The following is a 16,748-nucleotide window of genomic DNA, read 5'->3' on the forward strand; positions in this document are numbered from 1 at the left end:
CTTTTACACTTTAATAAAACTTTGCTGCACAGAAAGTTCTGAGTGATCAAGCCTCATCTCCAGCCCTGGATCGAAATCCTCTCCTCCAGAGATCACAAGTCCCAGCATCACTCACAGTAGCCTTAACCTTTGCAGGCTTAACCTTTCAGTATGAATGTATGCTCACAGTAAATTAAAAATACATCAACTCTTTAACTCCATATCCTGTGAATTCTTCTGAACAAATACAGTGTTGAGTGGGCTTTCACAATGTGGAAAATGCCAGCTGGAACTTTGTAGCTGAAACACCCCCCATTGTCTACCCAAATCCTAGTGTCACCACTGTGCCTCTCTTGGGAAAAGAGAAACCAAGAATGTGCATTTTTTTGCAGAGACCACTGGGATGGATTTCTCTGGATATACCCTAAAGCCACGTTCAAATAGATAGTTGATAGGGAGGACTCCAGCTATACCTGCCATCCTCATAGGAAGATAGACAACATGATTTAGTTACATGTGTCAGATGGTCATGTGCACAATCAAGGTTACACCTTCCCTCTGGGTGTAACCTAAAGTCAAGCCCACGCTTTATGAGATGGATTCTACTTAGACTCACAGTCTCATTAGTTGAAGATGAAAATTCAGACCAACATCAACTTGCTGACTTGTGATTAGAACTTGACATTTGGTCATGATTACCTGACTGAGTACCAGATACTTTCACCTGCTATCTTGTTTCTTAAATGAGATTATCCTCATTTCACAGATAAAGCCACTGGGGCTTAGAGAATAGAGGAAGTGTCCAGGCTGAGAACTGAAACCCCAAACATAAGCTTTTCCCATGAAAATTGTAAACTTAGTCAGAAGCCCTTTTAGTTCTGTGCCCCTCTTCCTATTAGGAGAAGGAGGTGAATCCTTTTCTCGCACCCAACACAGAGGCCTCCTTACCTTCTCCATTTGAGTCCAGTGGTCCAGTACATCACTTGCAAAGTTAAATTCCTCAGGTCTGTCGTATTCATTCCATCTTAGGGTTCCAGCTCCTGATAATAGTTGGCAGCGCAGGTGCTGAGGGGCATGGTGGAAGCCAGGGCAGGACATGTGGATGCCCCACAGGACTCGAAACTTTATCAGCCTTTGCATAGTGGAGCAGTCCTCAGGAAACAGACACAGAATTCTCAGGTCACTACCTGCCTTGAGAAGAGATGGCTAATATGTTGGTCATTGGAGCAGAAATTCATTCCACAAAATGAAGGCATGTTGCTGGCTAATTACTAGAGTAATAGCTTTGTTTCAGTTCACTGGAATTTGGAAGACACAACTAACAGCTCACTGAAATTTGAAGGTATAGCTAAACTGACTTAGCTGGGAATTTCTCTTCCTGAATGAAGAGTCACAAGGCAAAAATTATGAGGAGGGGTTATAGCTACTAGATGAGATAGGCACATATTCCTGAGGGTCTTCTCCTTCTCTTTTAAATCCCAGGAATGGAGGCCATGTGGCCACCCTTTTTTGGTAGAAACAGTATTTTCAAAGTTCTGTATGTCATGCTATCCTTCCTAGGGAAAAATCTCTTCCTACTGAGCCCAAATATGTGGTTCTCATGAAAACTGTCATAGTTTTAGATGATCCCACCACATCCAAATTTGATTGGTCGATCATTTCCTATGATATATATATTTTTAAATACAAACTGGGCTAATCATAATCCCTCTCCAAAATTATGTGTGTGTGTGTGTGTGTGTGTGTGTGTGTGTGTGTGTGTGTGTTACCAAAGCCTTAGTGGAAGCCATGAAAATACACACTTTGGAAATTATCAGTGGCTATAATTCCTGTAATGTGGAGATAACTGCTCTGCATAAGAGAAGAAAACTTGAAAAATTTCAGGGATATGAAAATAAGGGGTAGAGAGACTCTTAGAGGTATGCAAGTCTCTGGTTCATAACTATTGCTCCTGAGGCATGTCTGCATCTCTACCCTTCTCTTGTTAATATCCTGTCCTGAATTCTATGGAACAACAATTTTTCCTGTCTGAGAATGTGTTTCTGTCACTTGATATTATAAGAATATTGACAAATATGCACCACCATACTCAGACAGAGGAGGCTAATATCACAGCATTCTCCTTACTAAACAGGGATCTGGCCTCAAGGTCTTCCCCAGGACAGCATTCAGGTACTTATTACCAATCCATCATTTGGCCTATGAAATAAAAATTTTTTGCCACTCCAGTTCCAACAAATGCTTCTGACATGGGGATAGAATGCTCATTTACTAGGATGCTTTTTGAAGTTTGATGGTGGAAATTGGCTTAAGCAAGAACTTCTGACTATGAGCAGAAGGCCACTTCACAAATAGCTTTGAGGTTTAAGCAGTTTATCCCTGCAAATAATTAAGCCCTCTCCCCCTCAGTTACAGCAACAAGATAATACTGTTTGATGATAGATCCATGAAAGAAATCAATAAAACATGATTCCATATTCCACTTGTAATAACCTAGCCCCAATTAATTTTGGTGCTGCCCTCAGAACCCTGCTACTGTCTGCAGAGAAGAGTATTGACTTAAAAAATAGTCACAAACTAAAAGTTGAGAGTTATGTTTTATTCAGTGGGAATTTTTAGGACTTCAGTCCCAGGAGACAGCATCTCAAGTGACTCTGAGAGAACTGCTCCAAGGAAGTGAGAGGAGGAAACAGGTTAAAGTTTTGCAACAAAGGATAGATAGACTGAACATTAGAAGATTATTGTTAATTAAAGGAAGCAAGGTAAAGTTCACTTTCAATCACTTGCCAAATCTTCTGAATGCCAAATAAACTTAGTTTAACATTCCTCTCTGAGATGTCTCAGAGGTTTTTCTTCAAAGCATCCCAGAGTCAGCAGGAGGCTAAAGAGCTTTAGTTAGATTTTGATATTTGAGATGTTTGTTAGAAATGTCAACAAATATTTAAAACACAACAGGATCATAGGTCACTGAAACAATGCTTATTTGCTTAACCAAAGTAAAAGAGAAATCAAATTCCAGTTTCTTATTAGCTTACTTAGCCAAATCCATTTATTTAACTTCAATCTAAATTTAGTGAACCTTGACTATGCATAAAACTTTTTCCTCCTCAGAATTCCTTTTCACAGTCTCTCATCACTTTCTGTATCTAGTCTCATTTTTTTATACAAATAAAATCAACAAGCTCATTCCTTCTTTTTTCTCAATAAAATGCAATTTTATTCCTCATACCTTCTTTACTGAAAACACACATTTTATTTCCTACTGTATACTAAAATGTTACTGTATTATTTCTAATAGCTTTAACTACATATGTAAATTATAAATTTCAACTCTTAAAAGCTTAATTTTTAGTAAAAGATAAGAAGTAAGTAATTATGAACTGTTTTTTACATTGGAATTCTATAGATTGGTGAGTATAAACAGCAGTGATAATTTCTAAAAGCATTTGTTTTCTTATAGAAAACATCTTGGAGTGACATCAAGCATTCTCATTAATATTCCTAAATACTTTTAGTTTTTCTCTTTAGTAATTTATATCTCAATATCTCATTAATGAAATTATCTACTCAATAAACTTTTATCATTTAACTTAAATTAGCCCAACTTTAGAATTTTAAGTTACCAAATATCTGGAAAGATTATTTTAAATAGATTTTTCTAAAATAGAAAAGAGTTTACCTCAAAGCTGTTATCTCATTTACATTTATTTTAAAGTTTCATTGTATCAGTAAAATATAAATCAATGGTGGTGGTTTAGTCGCTCAGTCATGTTCGCCTCTTGCGACCCCATGGGCTGTAGCCCAGCAGGCTCCTCTGTCCATGTGATTCTCCAGGCCAGAATACTGGAGTGGGTTGCCAATTCATTCTCCAAGGGATCTTCCTAACCTAAGAATCTAACCGAGGTCTCCTGCATTGCAGGCAGATTCCTTACAAACTGAGATAGCAGGAAAGCCCAAATCTGCCTGTGAATCTGCCTGCAATGCAGGAGACCTGGGTTCAATCCCTCGATTGGGACAATCCCCTGGAGAAGGGAAAGGCTACCCATTCCAGTATTCCGGCCTGGAGAATTCCATGGGTCCATGGTGTCACAAAGAGTCGGACACGACTGAGCGACTGAACTGAACTGAACTGAGCTTAAAATCTTTGCCATAGGGACAGATTCCGAGATGGATAGGGATTTCCGCAAAGTTGCAAGGCAAATTTAGTGGCAGAGATAGTTCTAAAATCCTGCTCTTCCTTCCATTTTTTTCCCAACACATACCTCTTTTCGCACGCATGAACCCACTGGAGCAAGAACACCAGACTCAGTTGCTAATTTTATACACAGGTGTTTACATGGCCACAGGATTGTCCTTAAAATACTCAAGGACAATCCATACAACCCCTTAATAAGTGGTTAAAATCAAGACAACAGAAAGAGAAATAATGAGGAAATTAACTCTTTAATATGGGCTGAATTGTGCCCCCTCAAAATTTATGTGTTCAAGTCCTAACACTCAGTGCCTCAGTATGTGACTGTATTTAAGACAGAATCTTAAAAGAGGTAATTCAGTTAAAATGAGGTCTTTAAAGAGGTAATTCAGTTAAAATGAAACTTAACCTCATATGACTTGTTCAGAGTGCCTTGATGAGTTCTTACACCAGAACTTTGATTTCACAAGCATTTGGACTGAAAAAGCTATTCATTTTATGAGGCAACATTTTTAGTGCATTATAGAGGATCCCAGCATTACAGAGCCAGGTTTGGCTCCATTTGGTACCAGGTGAATGATCTTGGCCATCATTTATGTCTCCAGACTTGGAGGGCATAGTAATAATACTCACTATGTACACTGAATAAAAATACTCACTATGCTTTCATAAGGATTAGTGAGATAATCAATATAGTCAATTTCCCAGTGCTATGTCTGACACAGAATAAGGGCTTAATAAGTGTTGAGGTGTCTTCTAACTCCCAGAAAATACTGAAGCCAATCCCTACCAAGTTAGATATTGAAAAAATATGCTGTTAATAAAAGGCATTCACCTTAAGTGATTTGAACAAACTTTCACATAATGGAGCTTTTTTCTCAATGTTTTAACTTCTAGGTCTTTTTTACTCCTGTCAGCACCCTCCTCCCACAGCCTACCACATTCAAATATCTAATATTAAGTCAGTCATCTGTATACCAGTCATGGTGCTGGGCATACCATGTATTCCCTCTGATCCCCTTCTCTCAGTTTTACCATCCTCACTTTGCAACAGAGGAAATGAAGTGTCAGAGAAGAGACTTGCCCCAGGTCTGTAAGTGGCATTGCTAGAATTTGAAACTGGGGCTTTAGATTTCATGTTCCGGGCTCTATATATACTTTACTGCCTCGTGGCAGACAAACACACACAGACACACAAAGAAGCGGTCCCTTACCTGTACTGTCTAGGAAACACTTGGGTTATGTCTTGGATGGGGACTTTGCAAGTTCAGTTCTTTTCTGATTAGAAGTTCAGTCCTCTCTGTGTTTATACAGCAGAACTTGGTTCCTGACTACAGCTGGGGTGGAGAACTTGGCAGGAATGGAACGATTCAAAAGGGGGAGGAGATTCTCACGTGTAACAGGGCAGAAAGCAATCATAAGCCCTCATAGAGAGAAAGCCAGTTAGAAAAACAAAGTATATTATGTAATTTCCAATTATTGTGGGCCTGCCTTGTAGTTTGAATGAACAAATAAAGCCAAATGGAGCACTTTCACAAGTTCTCTGTGGATAACAGGCCCCCCCTTCCCGGTCTTATGTCCCCAGTGTTCTCATTTAAGTGAGAGCCAGGTGGCAGCATCACCTAGTAGTCAAACCTGTGCTTGGTTAGGGGCAGGGAGAGTAAGGCTCAAGATGGAAGGGATATACATGATATAATTGTGACTGACTCACGTTGAAGTATGGCAGAAACCACCACAACATTGTAAGGTAATTATCCTCCAATAAAACTGCAAGGAGATCCAACCAGTCTATTCTGAAGGAGATCAGCCCTGGGATTTCTTTGGAAGGAATGATGCTAATGCTGAAACTTCAGTACTTTGGCCACCTCATGAGAAGAGTTGACTCATTGGAAAAGACTCTGATGCTGGGAGGGATTGGGGGCAGAAGGAGAAGGGCACCACAGAGGATGAGATGGCTGGATGGCATCACTGACTCAATGGACATGAGTCTGAGTGAACTCCGGGAGTTGGTGATGGACAGGGAGGCCTGGTGTGCTGCGATTCATGGGGTCGGAAAGAGTCGGACATGACTGAGCGACTGACCTGAACTGAAAAGACAAATACATTTTAAGAAAGCCTGTGCTTGGAGGCAGAGAGATTTGGGCTTAAGGGTCAGGCCTGCCTCTTATCCTTTCTCTGACCTTTTTGGACATCCTTTTCCTACACTTCAGTTTCCTTATCTATGAAATGGGAGTGCTAATGGTGACGCCTCTCTCCTATGGTTTCTCCTTGTGGTTGTCAGTGTTAGTATTAGATGAAATAATTCATGAAATATACATAGCACAGTGCTTGCCATAATCAATGTTGGCTGCTTTTATTAACTTAGGATTCTGAGAGAAATAACTTAGTGTGCTAGCAAGATGTAAGGTCTTTGGAACCTCAAAGTCTTGAGCTTAAATCCTGGTACAGCTGCTTATAAGATGGTCCGTGGCAGCAATTTATCTCTTCTAACATCTCGAAGATAGAGGAGTCAGTGGTTGTCAGTAAGATTTGTCCCACGAAATCTTTGAAAGTTTTGCACAATGTAAAGTGTGTAGAGTGCCTGGTCCAGGGATGTAGACTCTGGTTTGATACTGGTGTTGTACTGAATAAGCACGATTGTCACAGGTAGTGTCTTGTTCTGTTAGTTTTCCTCTAGAGCCATTTTGCGGGGTCATTAGGGAACAAGGAATGTCTAGTATCCTGGCCCAAATTTCCCAGCACTTTTCCCCTCCCAACCTCCATTGAACCAGGGGGGAAAAATACCGCTGCTCTAAGCCACAGCCAAGACTGCCAGAGACAGCTAGAACACTCTGATAGGCTGGAGGGGAAAGCCTGGCTTCTGTGAGGTGGGTCTTGCTCTTCCTGGCAGATGCACTGATGATGAATCCTTGCTCAGGATTAACTCTTATTATATGGAGATGAGGAAATAAGACTGGCCATAGTAAGCTAAATATTATGAAGTAAAAAATACCCTGTTACTCAAGCAGAAGAGGCAGTTACTTTTGAGGATAGAATGGGGACAGGAGGATCAGTGCACAAGGCAATCTCTGGATCTCAGTATATCTCCCATGTGGAACTATAACACTAGTGTTGTGGTCAAAAAGACAGGTGCTGGGGCCAGGCAGTCTCAGTTTGAGTCTAGCTTTTACCAGTTACCAGCTCTGGGACACTGAGTGGGTTTATTAATCCCTTTGTACCTCAGTTTTCTCATCCTAACTATGGGTGAGTGGCAGAGACAGTAGAATTCTCAAAAGGTTCCATGTGCACATTTCTCCTTCTCAAGTTTCTTCTGTAGTTAGGGTGAGGCAATTGAATTCCACTTTAGGACAATGAACTCCAAGTGGAAGTGACAAAAGTCACTTCTGGTCTAGGGCATTTAAGAAGTGGTTTGAGTCCTCTGTAAGCTTCTCCTGACTCAGTAGTCCTGGGAACCATGTGGGAGATAGTATTAACAGCATCAAAATATGGCAGAAATTCTATCAGCCATTTCTCTGTAAGGTTCTTTCTGCATTACAGGTTTCAGATATCACATTCTTTCATAGCTTCTGTGGGGCTTTTTCTGGGATATCTGGACCTCCCAAATCAATTGTGGGGCAGGCTCTAGATCCAGCTCACAGCCTCAGGGTCTGCCACTTACCCTCTTACTTACTTGCCTATTTCTCTTCTCTCAGGACCCTCTTACTTTCAGAGTACCTGGGCCCTGGACGGACATGGACAATATAATAGTACTCATGAGGAGGTAGAGAGAAATGACTGAAAAAAATCATGACTTCATCAAAAAGCTAGATATTAGATTCTGAAAATAGTCTTGCTTTTCTGAGCAAATGCCCTTTCTTTGCTCTTTTCTTCCCTCTATCTCTTCAACTGTAGGCAGACTGGTTCTTTTGGTGGACTGAAGATTTAGTTGCTCTTTAGTTGTGAAATCATGTCTGAATCTGTGTCCCCATGGGGTCACTAGGCTTCTCTGTCCATGGGATTGTCCTGGCAAGAATACTGCAATGCATTGACATTTTCTCTAGGGCATCTTTCTGACCCAGAGATCAAACTCATGTCTCCTGCATTGCAGACTGATTCTTTACCACTGAGTCACCTGGGAAGCCCAAAGACTTAGTTAAAGATAGTTAAAATTAAACACTAATGCTAATCTGCTCTTGCATTACTCTTTTCTACCTTTCTGTTATCACATCCTACCTTTTCTGAGTCTTCTTTCTCAATATTGATCATCGGATTTTCTCTCTTTTCTTCACTTAATATATTATTGTTCTCCAAGGACTCATCCACAGCTAATAGCTCTTCTTATTATATTTATTCTCTCTCTCTCACTGTCTCTCAATAATTCCCTAAACACATTAAAAATATTTACTTCCCTCTAGTTCAAATTTCGGAGAAGGCAATGGCACCCCACTCCAGTACTCTTACTTGGAAAATCCCATGGAAGGAGGAGCCTGGTAGGCTGCAGTCCATGGGGTTGCTTGGAGTCAGACACAACTGAGCCACTTCACTTTCACTGTTCACTTTCATGCACAGATCCAGCTGATTACTAAAATATGTCCTAACCTCAGTATTTCATAGATAACATGGATAAATTAATATGACCACAACTGAATTCTGTGTCCCCACCTTCAAACCATTCCTCTCAGAAAACCTACAACCACCTACCCCAGTTGACTTAATCAAAAGCTTAGACATCCTTCTGTGCTCCCTTACCCTTAACCTGATCTGCCTTATTTAGTCACTAAGTTACCAAGTTCCGTGAAGAAGGAACTTTTCTTCTAAGCATTTCTCAAATTCTCCTTTGATACATTTACCATTCAGCTACCAAGGTAATCATTTAGAAATAAATTGCTGACTGAGTTCATTACTAGCAAGATAAAGTCCAAACTTTTTATCATGTGATATAGTGACCATCCCTTCTAATATTTTGCAACCTGAACCTGATGTTGAAATAATATTGAATTTAAGTGATATGACCCTGTCCTTTTTCAGGTAAGTTCTTCCTTCTATCCACAGAACAGATAATTGCTGCAATCTGGGGGCAACTTATGCCATCAACACAAACGCAAGACTACTCTGTGTATTCTCTTAAGCTAATGATTGTCCAGGAAAGTTATGCACAATCTGTACTGGGTCACACGGACTTGATAGCCATTACTTCTTGGTTCTGAGGGTTACTGGGGCATCTTAAGGACTTTGACTAGACAAAGACATGAAGGATGAGGTAGTATATTTTCATCTCATCTTGAACAAAACAAGAGACAGTGATGTCCTTGTGCAGGCACATCTTGAAGATATTGCAAGTTCAGTTCCAGACTACTGCAATAAAGTAAATATTGAGATAAAGTGAGTCACACAAATTTTTCTTGGTTTCCCAGTCCATATAAAAGTTACCTTTATACTATACTGTTAGCTATTGTGTGCAGTAGCAATATGTCTAAAAAAGGTACATAATTTATAAAAATGTGTGTGTGTGTGTGTTTGTGTTCAGCCGTGTCCAGCTGTTTGCAACCCCATGGACTGTTGCCCACTAGGCTCTTCTGCTCATGGAATTTTCCAGGCAAGAGTACTAGAGTGGATTACCATTTCCTCTTCCAGGGGATCATCCCAACTCAGGGATCAAACCTGCATCTTTTATGTCTCCTCCATTGACAGGTGGATTCTTTACCACTGTGCCACCAAGGAAGATCCAATTTAAAAATACTTTATTGCTAAAACAGCTAACCATCATCTGACAATTCAGAGTTGCCCAATCCCCTCAATTTTAAAAAGCACAATATCTGTGAAGCACAGTGAAGTGAAACAATAAAATGAGATATGGTTGTAGTTACAGTGAGCCAATCTGAAAGTACTGGCTTAATATTGTGATTTCTATATACAAGCCAAATGGATAAGGAGATGATGTGGAAGGAGGAGAGGCAGATTCTGTACTTTGGATAAGTCGTAGATTTTCCCTAAAAGTATGAGATCTCAACGTCACTTATTCCAGAGCCTGGAGAAGCATGGGACATGCACTGAGTAAGGAGATATGATCAAAATCATTCTCACAATAGGATAAAGAACAGCAAAAGTGTTGGAATTATCAATCTACTGGATTTAAAATTTTTGGAAGCTAAATGATAAACATAAAACTGGTGAATTTTAGGGCACTCTAGGAAAGGAGTAAGTCAAAGTATATTCACATTCTGGTGAATATTTTATTATAGAGTTGTAATTAAAATATAATATATTAGTTTCAGGGGTACAGTAGTGAATTGATATTTTTATACATTATATAATCAACAGAATAAGACTAGTTAACATCATCAACAATACCACACTGTTACAATATAGTGACTTTGTTTCCTATATGTACATTACATCCTTGTGACTTATTTATTTTATACCTGGAAGTTTGTACCTATAATTCTCTTCACCTGTTTTGTTCATCCCCCACCAATCTCCATCCACTCTGGCAACCATCAGTTTCTTCTCTGTATGTATGAATCTGTTTCTGCTTTGCTTTGTTTGTTCATTTGTTTTGTTTTCTAGATTCCACATATAAGTGAGATCATGTGGAGTCTGTTTTTTCTCTAATTTATTTCACTTAGCATAATACCCTCTAGATCCATCCACGTTGCCACAAATGGCATGCTTTTGTGCTTTTTATGGTGAGTAATATTCCATTGTAAAAAAAAAATTCCATTGTGTGTGTGTGTATATATATATATATATATACCACATCCACTTTATCTATTCATCTATCAGTGGATATTTAGGTTGCTTCCATATCTTGGCTATTGTAGATAATGCTTCAAAGAACATAGGGAATACATATATCTTTAAAAAAATTAATTAATGTACTTTAATTGGAAGATACAGACTTCCCTTAAAGTGTCTGACTACAATGTGGAAGACTGGGGTATATTTAACAACATTGTGATGGTTTTTTGCCATACATCAACATGAGTTAGTCACAGGTATACATGTGTCCCTCACATCCTGAACTCCCTTTCCACTTCCCTCCAGACCCTATCCCTCTGGGTTGTCCCAAAGCATGGGCTTTGGGTGCTCTGCTTCATGCATTGAACTTGCACTGGTCATCTATTTTATATGTGGTAATGCACATGTTTCAATGCTATTCTCTCAAATCATCCCACCCTTGCATTCTCCTGATGAGTCCAAAAGTCTGTTCTTTACATCTGTGTCTCCTTTGCTGCCCTGTATGTAGTATCATCAGTACCATCTTTCTAAATTCCATATATATGGAGTTAATATACAGTATTTGTCTTTCTCTTTTTGACTTACTTCAGTCTGTATAAGAGGCTCCAGATTCATCCACCTCATTAGAACTGACTCAAATGCATTCCTTTTTATAGCTGAGTAATAAATAGTCTATTGTGTCAACATCCTTGTCTATTCATCTGCTGGTGGACATCTAGGTTGCTTCCATGTCTTAGCTATTGTAAATAGTGTTGCAATGAATACTGCGGTACCTGTGTCTTTCAGTTCTGGTTTCTTCTGGGTGTATGCCCAACATTGGAGTTGCTGGGTCATATGGCAGTTCTATTTCCAGTTTCTTAAGGAATCACCACATTGTTCTCCATAGTGGCTGTACAAGTTTGCTTTCCAACCAACAGTGTAAAACAGGGTTCCCTTTTCTCCACAACCTCTCCAGCATTTATTGTTTGTAGACTTTTTGATGCTGGCCATCTGACTGGTGTGAGATGATACCTCATCATGGTTTTGATTTCCATTTCCCTAGTAATGAGTGATGTTAAGAATCTTTTTATGAGTTTATTAGCCATCTGTATGTCTTCTTTGGAGAAACATCTGTTTAAGTCTTTTACTTACTTTTGGATTGGGTTTGTTTTCTGATATTGAGTTGCATGAGCTGCTTGTATATTTTGGAGATTAAGTCTTTGTCAGTTGTTTCATTTGCTATAATTTTTTTTTCTATTCTGAGAGGTGTCTTTTCACCTTGCTTCTAGTTTCCTTCATTGTGCAAAAGCTTTTACATTTAATTAGGTCTCATTTGTTTATTTTTTGTTTTTATTTCCAATCCTCTGGGAGTTAAGTCATAGAGGATCTTGCTGTGATTTATGTCAGAGATTTTTCTGCCTGTATTTTCCTCTAAGAGTTTTATAGTTTCTGGTCTTACATGTAGATCTTTAATCCATTTTGAGTTTATTTTTGTGTATGGTGTTAGAAAATGTTCTGATTTCATTCTTTTACATGTAGTTGGCCAGTTTTCCCAGCACCACTTGTTGAAGACACTATCTTTTCTCCATTGTATATTTTTACTTCCTTTATCAAAGATAAGGTGTCCATAGGTGCAAGGATTTATCTGTAGACATTCTGTTTTGTTCCATTGATCTATATTTCTGTCTTTGTGCCAGCACAATACTCTTGATGACTGTGGCTTTGTAGTATAGTCAGAAATCAGGAAGTTTGATTCCTCCCATTCCATTCTTCTTTCTCAAAATTGCTTTGGCTATTTGGAGTCTTTTGTGTTTTCATACAAATTGTGAAATTATTTGTTCTAGTTATGTGAAAAATACCTTTTGTTGTTTGGAAGGGATTGCATTGATTCTATAGATTGCTTTGGTTAGTATACTCATTTGCATTATATTGATTCTTCCAATCCAAGAACATATTTGTGTTCTCCATCATTTCTCTATCTATTTGTGTCATTTTTTATTTCTTTCATCAGTGTTTTATAGTTTTCTGTATACAGTTTTTTTGTTTCTTTAGGCAAATTTATTCCTAAGTATCTTATTCTTTTCATTGCCATGGTGAATGGGATTGTTTCTTTAATTTTGCTTTCTGATTTTTTATTGTTAATGTATAGGAATGCAAGGAATTTCTGTGTATTAATTTTTATATCCTTCAACGTTGCTATATTTATTGATTGATGAATATTCATTGATTAGTCCCAGTAATTTTCTGGTAGCATCTTTAGGGTTTTCTATATAGAGGATCATGTCATTGCAGTGAGAGTGTTACATCTTCTTTTCCAATCTGGATTCCTTTTTTTCTTTATCTTCTCTGATTGCTGTGGCTAGGATTTCCAAAACTATGTTGAATAATAGTGATGGGAGTGGGCATCCTTGTCTTGTTCTTGATTTTAGAGGAAATGCTTTCAATTTTTCACCATTGTGGATAATGTTTGTGTGGGATTGTTGTATATGGCTTTTACTATGTTGAGGCATGTTCCTTCTATGCCTACTTTCTGGAATTTTTATCATAAATGGGTGTTGAAATTTGTCAATGTCTTTCTCTGCATCTACTGAAATAATCATATGGTTTTTATCTTTCAATTTGTTAATATGGTATATCACATGGACTGATTTGCAAATATTGAGGAATCCTTGCATCCCTGGAATAAAGGTCACTTGATCATGATGTATCTTTTTAATATGTTGTTGGATTCTGTTTGCTAGAATTTTGTTGAGGATTTTTGTATCTGTCTTCTTGAATCAGTGTTGTTTTCTTCAGATAAATACCCAGAAGTGGAATTGTTGGGTTGCATGGTCATTCTCCTGGAAATCTTGATTCTGGCTTGTGATTCACCCAGCCCAGCATTTTGCATGATGTACTCTGCATATAAGTTAAATAAGTAGGGTGACAATATACAGCCTTGATGTGCTCCTTTCCCAATTTTAAACAAGTCATTTGTTCTACAGTCAGTTCTAATTGTTGCTTCTTGACCTGCATACAGGTTTCTCAAGAAGCAGGTAAGGTGGTCTGGTATTCTCATCTCTTTAAGAATTTTCTACAGTTTTTTGTGATTCACACAGTCAAAGGCCTTAGCATAGTCAATGAAGCAGAAGTAATTTTTTCTGGAATTCCCCTGCTTTTTCTATGACCCAACAAATGTTGGATGCCAGGCTGGATGAATCACAAGCTAGAATCAAGATTGCCAGGAGAAATTTCAATAACTTCCGATATGTAAATGATACCACCCTTATGGCAGAAAGTGAACAGGAACTAAAGAGCCTCTTCATGAGGGTGAAAGAGAAGAGTTAAAAGGCTGGCTTAAAATTCAACATTCAAAAAACGAGGGTCATGGCCTCTTGTCTCATCACTTTCTGGCAAATAGACAGGAAAACAATGGAAACAGTGATAAACTTTATTTTCTTGGGCTCCAAAATCACTGTGAATGGTGGGTGCAGCCATGAAATTAAACGTCCTTGCTCCTTGGGGAAAAATTTATGATCAACCTAGACAGCATCTTAAAAAGCAGAGACATTACTTTGTTGACAAAGGTCCATCTAGTCAAAGCTATGGTTTTTCCAGAAGTCAGGTATGGATGAGAGAGTCGGACCATAAAGAAGGCTGAGTGCCAAAGAATTGATGCTTTCAAACTGCGGTGCTGGAGGAGACCTTTAAGAGTCCCTTGGACTGCAAGGAGATTCTACCAGTCCATCCTAAAGGAAATCAGTCCTGAATATTCATTGGAAGGACTTATGCTGAAGCTGAAGCTCCAGTACTTTGGCCACCTGATTCAAAGAGCTGACTCATTAGAAAAAACCCTGAAACTGGAAAAGATTGAAGCAGGAGAAAAGGGGGATGACAGCAGATGAGGTGGTTGGACGACATCACCAACTCAATGGACATGAGTTTGAGCAAGCTCTGAGAGACAGTGAAGCACAGGGAAACCTAGCAGGCTTCAGTCCACAGGGTCCCAAAGATTCAGACATAACTGAGCCACTGAACAATATCAACAACAATGGTCTTTCTATTTTTAGCTCTTTGGGGAACCACCATGTTGCTTTTCTGTAGTGGCTCTACCAATTTACATTCCCACCAGCAGTTCCTGAACGTACCCTTTTCTCCACATTTTTGCCTGTTTCTTCTTTATTTGAAAATAGCCATTCTGACAGGTGTTGGTGATATTTCATTGGAGAATTGATATTCATTTCCGTGAAGATTAGTGATACTGAGTACCTATTCATGTGACTGTTGAATATTTTAAAGTCTTCTTTAAAAAGATATTTGTTAAAGTCTTCATCCCATTTAAAAATCAGGTTTAAACTTTTTTATATTGAGTTTTATGAATTCTTTATATATTTTGTTTGTTAACCCTTTACTGCATATATCATTTGCAAATATTTTCTCCCATTCAGTAAATTGCCTTTCTAATTTTGCTGGTGGTTTCCTTTCCTGTGCAGAAGTTTTATAGTTTGATGTAGTCCCAATTGTTTGTTTTTGCTTCTATTGCACTTGCCTGAGGAGAGAGGTGCTAAAATTATTGCTAAGGCCAAAGTCAAAAAGGCTATTGCCTATGTTTTCTTCTAAGAGTTTTATGGTTTCTCATCTTACATTTGAGTCTTCAATATATTCTGAGTATATTTTTCTATTATGGTGTAGGAAAGCTATTGAGTTTATTCTTTTGTTCTGTCCAGCTTTCTCAATGTCATTTATTGAAGATTGTCTTTTCCTATATTGTATATTCTTGCCTCCTTTATCATAGATTAATTGTCCACATGAGAGTGGCTTTATTTCTTGACTCTATGTCTCTTCCATCGACCTCTCTTTTTGTGCCAATATCATACTATCTTGATTACTGTAGCTTTGCAATAAAATTTCAAGTCTTGGAGTATAATATCTGTAGCAACTTTTTTTCCTCAAGATTGCTCTGGCTAGTTGGGGTCTTTTGTGTTTCCATAAACATTTTAAATTATTTATTCTAGTTCTGTGAAAAATGCCATTGGTATTTTGATAAGGATTGTTTTGAATCTGTAGGTTGCTCTGGATAGTATAGACTTTTTAACAACACTGATACTTTCAATCAATGAGCACAGCATATCTTTCTATTTTTTTCAGACATCTTTAATTTCTTTGTCAAATATCATAGTTTTCAGAAAACAGGCATTTCACCTCCTTTATTAAATTTTTTAAGTAAATTTAATATAACTCAATGAATTTATTATATTTATAAATACACAATAAATATTGTATTATAATATAAATTCATGAAATTATAAGCAAGATTGCTTTTTTTTTTGCTGAAACTTTGTTATTAGTGTATACAAAATCAAGAGATTTTGGTGTATTGTTTGTGTGTTGCAAATTTACTGAATTCATTTATTAGTTCTAATAGTGTTTTGATGGCATCTTTGAAGTTTTCTACATTCAGTTTCATCATCCACAAGTGGTTAAGTTTTATTTCTCCCTTTCCAGTTTGGATATTTTTATTCCTTTTATTTTCCTAATTGTTACAGCTAGGACTTCCAATACTATGTTGAATACAAGTGGTGGGTATATGTATGTTTGTCTTGTTCCTGACCTTAAGCTTTTCCTTTAAAGGAAACACTTTCAGATTTTCACCATTGCATCCTATATAGCTGTGAATCGCATATGGCCTTTATTATGTTAAGGTATGCTCCTTCTGTTAGGTAGGAAGTTAGGCATGAGCAATGAGGGGTACCCTAGCTGAAAAGAATGCAACTGCTGCTGCTACTAAGTCGCTTCAGTCATGTCCGACTCTGTGTGACCCCATAGACGGCAGCCCACCAGGCTCTGCCATCCCTGGGATTCTCCAGGCAAGAACACTGGAGTCGGTTGCCATTTCCTTCTC

The 16,748-nt window shown here is 38.2% G+C and overlaps 1 protein-coding gene across 3 annotated transcripts in view; it reads right to left on the reverse strand.

Annotated features, from left to right (window-relative positions):
• The window catches only part of ACSM1 (acyl-CoA synthetase medium chain family member 1), a 57,648-nt gene extending 52,160 nt beyond the window's left edge, over positions 1 to 5,488 (reverse strand). Inside the window, exons 1-2 of one of the 3 annotated variants that reach the window (XM_068968340.1) lie at positions 5,386 to 5,488; positions 928 to 1,131 (exon numbers count right to left, since the gene is read on the reverse strand). In XM_068968340.1, coding sequence (XP_068824441.1) covers positions 928 to 1,119 — 192 coding nt within the window. In that variant the 5' untranslated portion in view covers positions 1,120 to 1,131; positions 5,386 to 5,488. Of the gene's footprint in view, positions 1 to 927; positions 1,171 to 5,385 lie in introns of all 3 variants that reach the window. The other 2 variants (XM_068968339.1, XM_068968341.1) reach the window with 2 other exon arrangements.
• Between the last annotated feature and the right edge of the window lie 11,260 nt (positions 5,489 to 16,748).

This window comes from Capricornis sumatraensis, chromosome 3 (assembly GCF_032405125.1).
Source record: "Capricornis sumatraensis isolate serow.1 chromosome 3, serow.2, whole genome shotgun sequence".
In the NCBI taxonomy this organism is placed as follows: domain Eukaryota; kingdom Metazoa; phylum Chordata; class Mammalia; order Artiodactyla; family Bovidae; genus Capricornis; species Capricornis sumatraensis.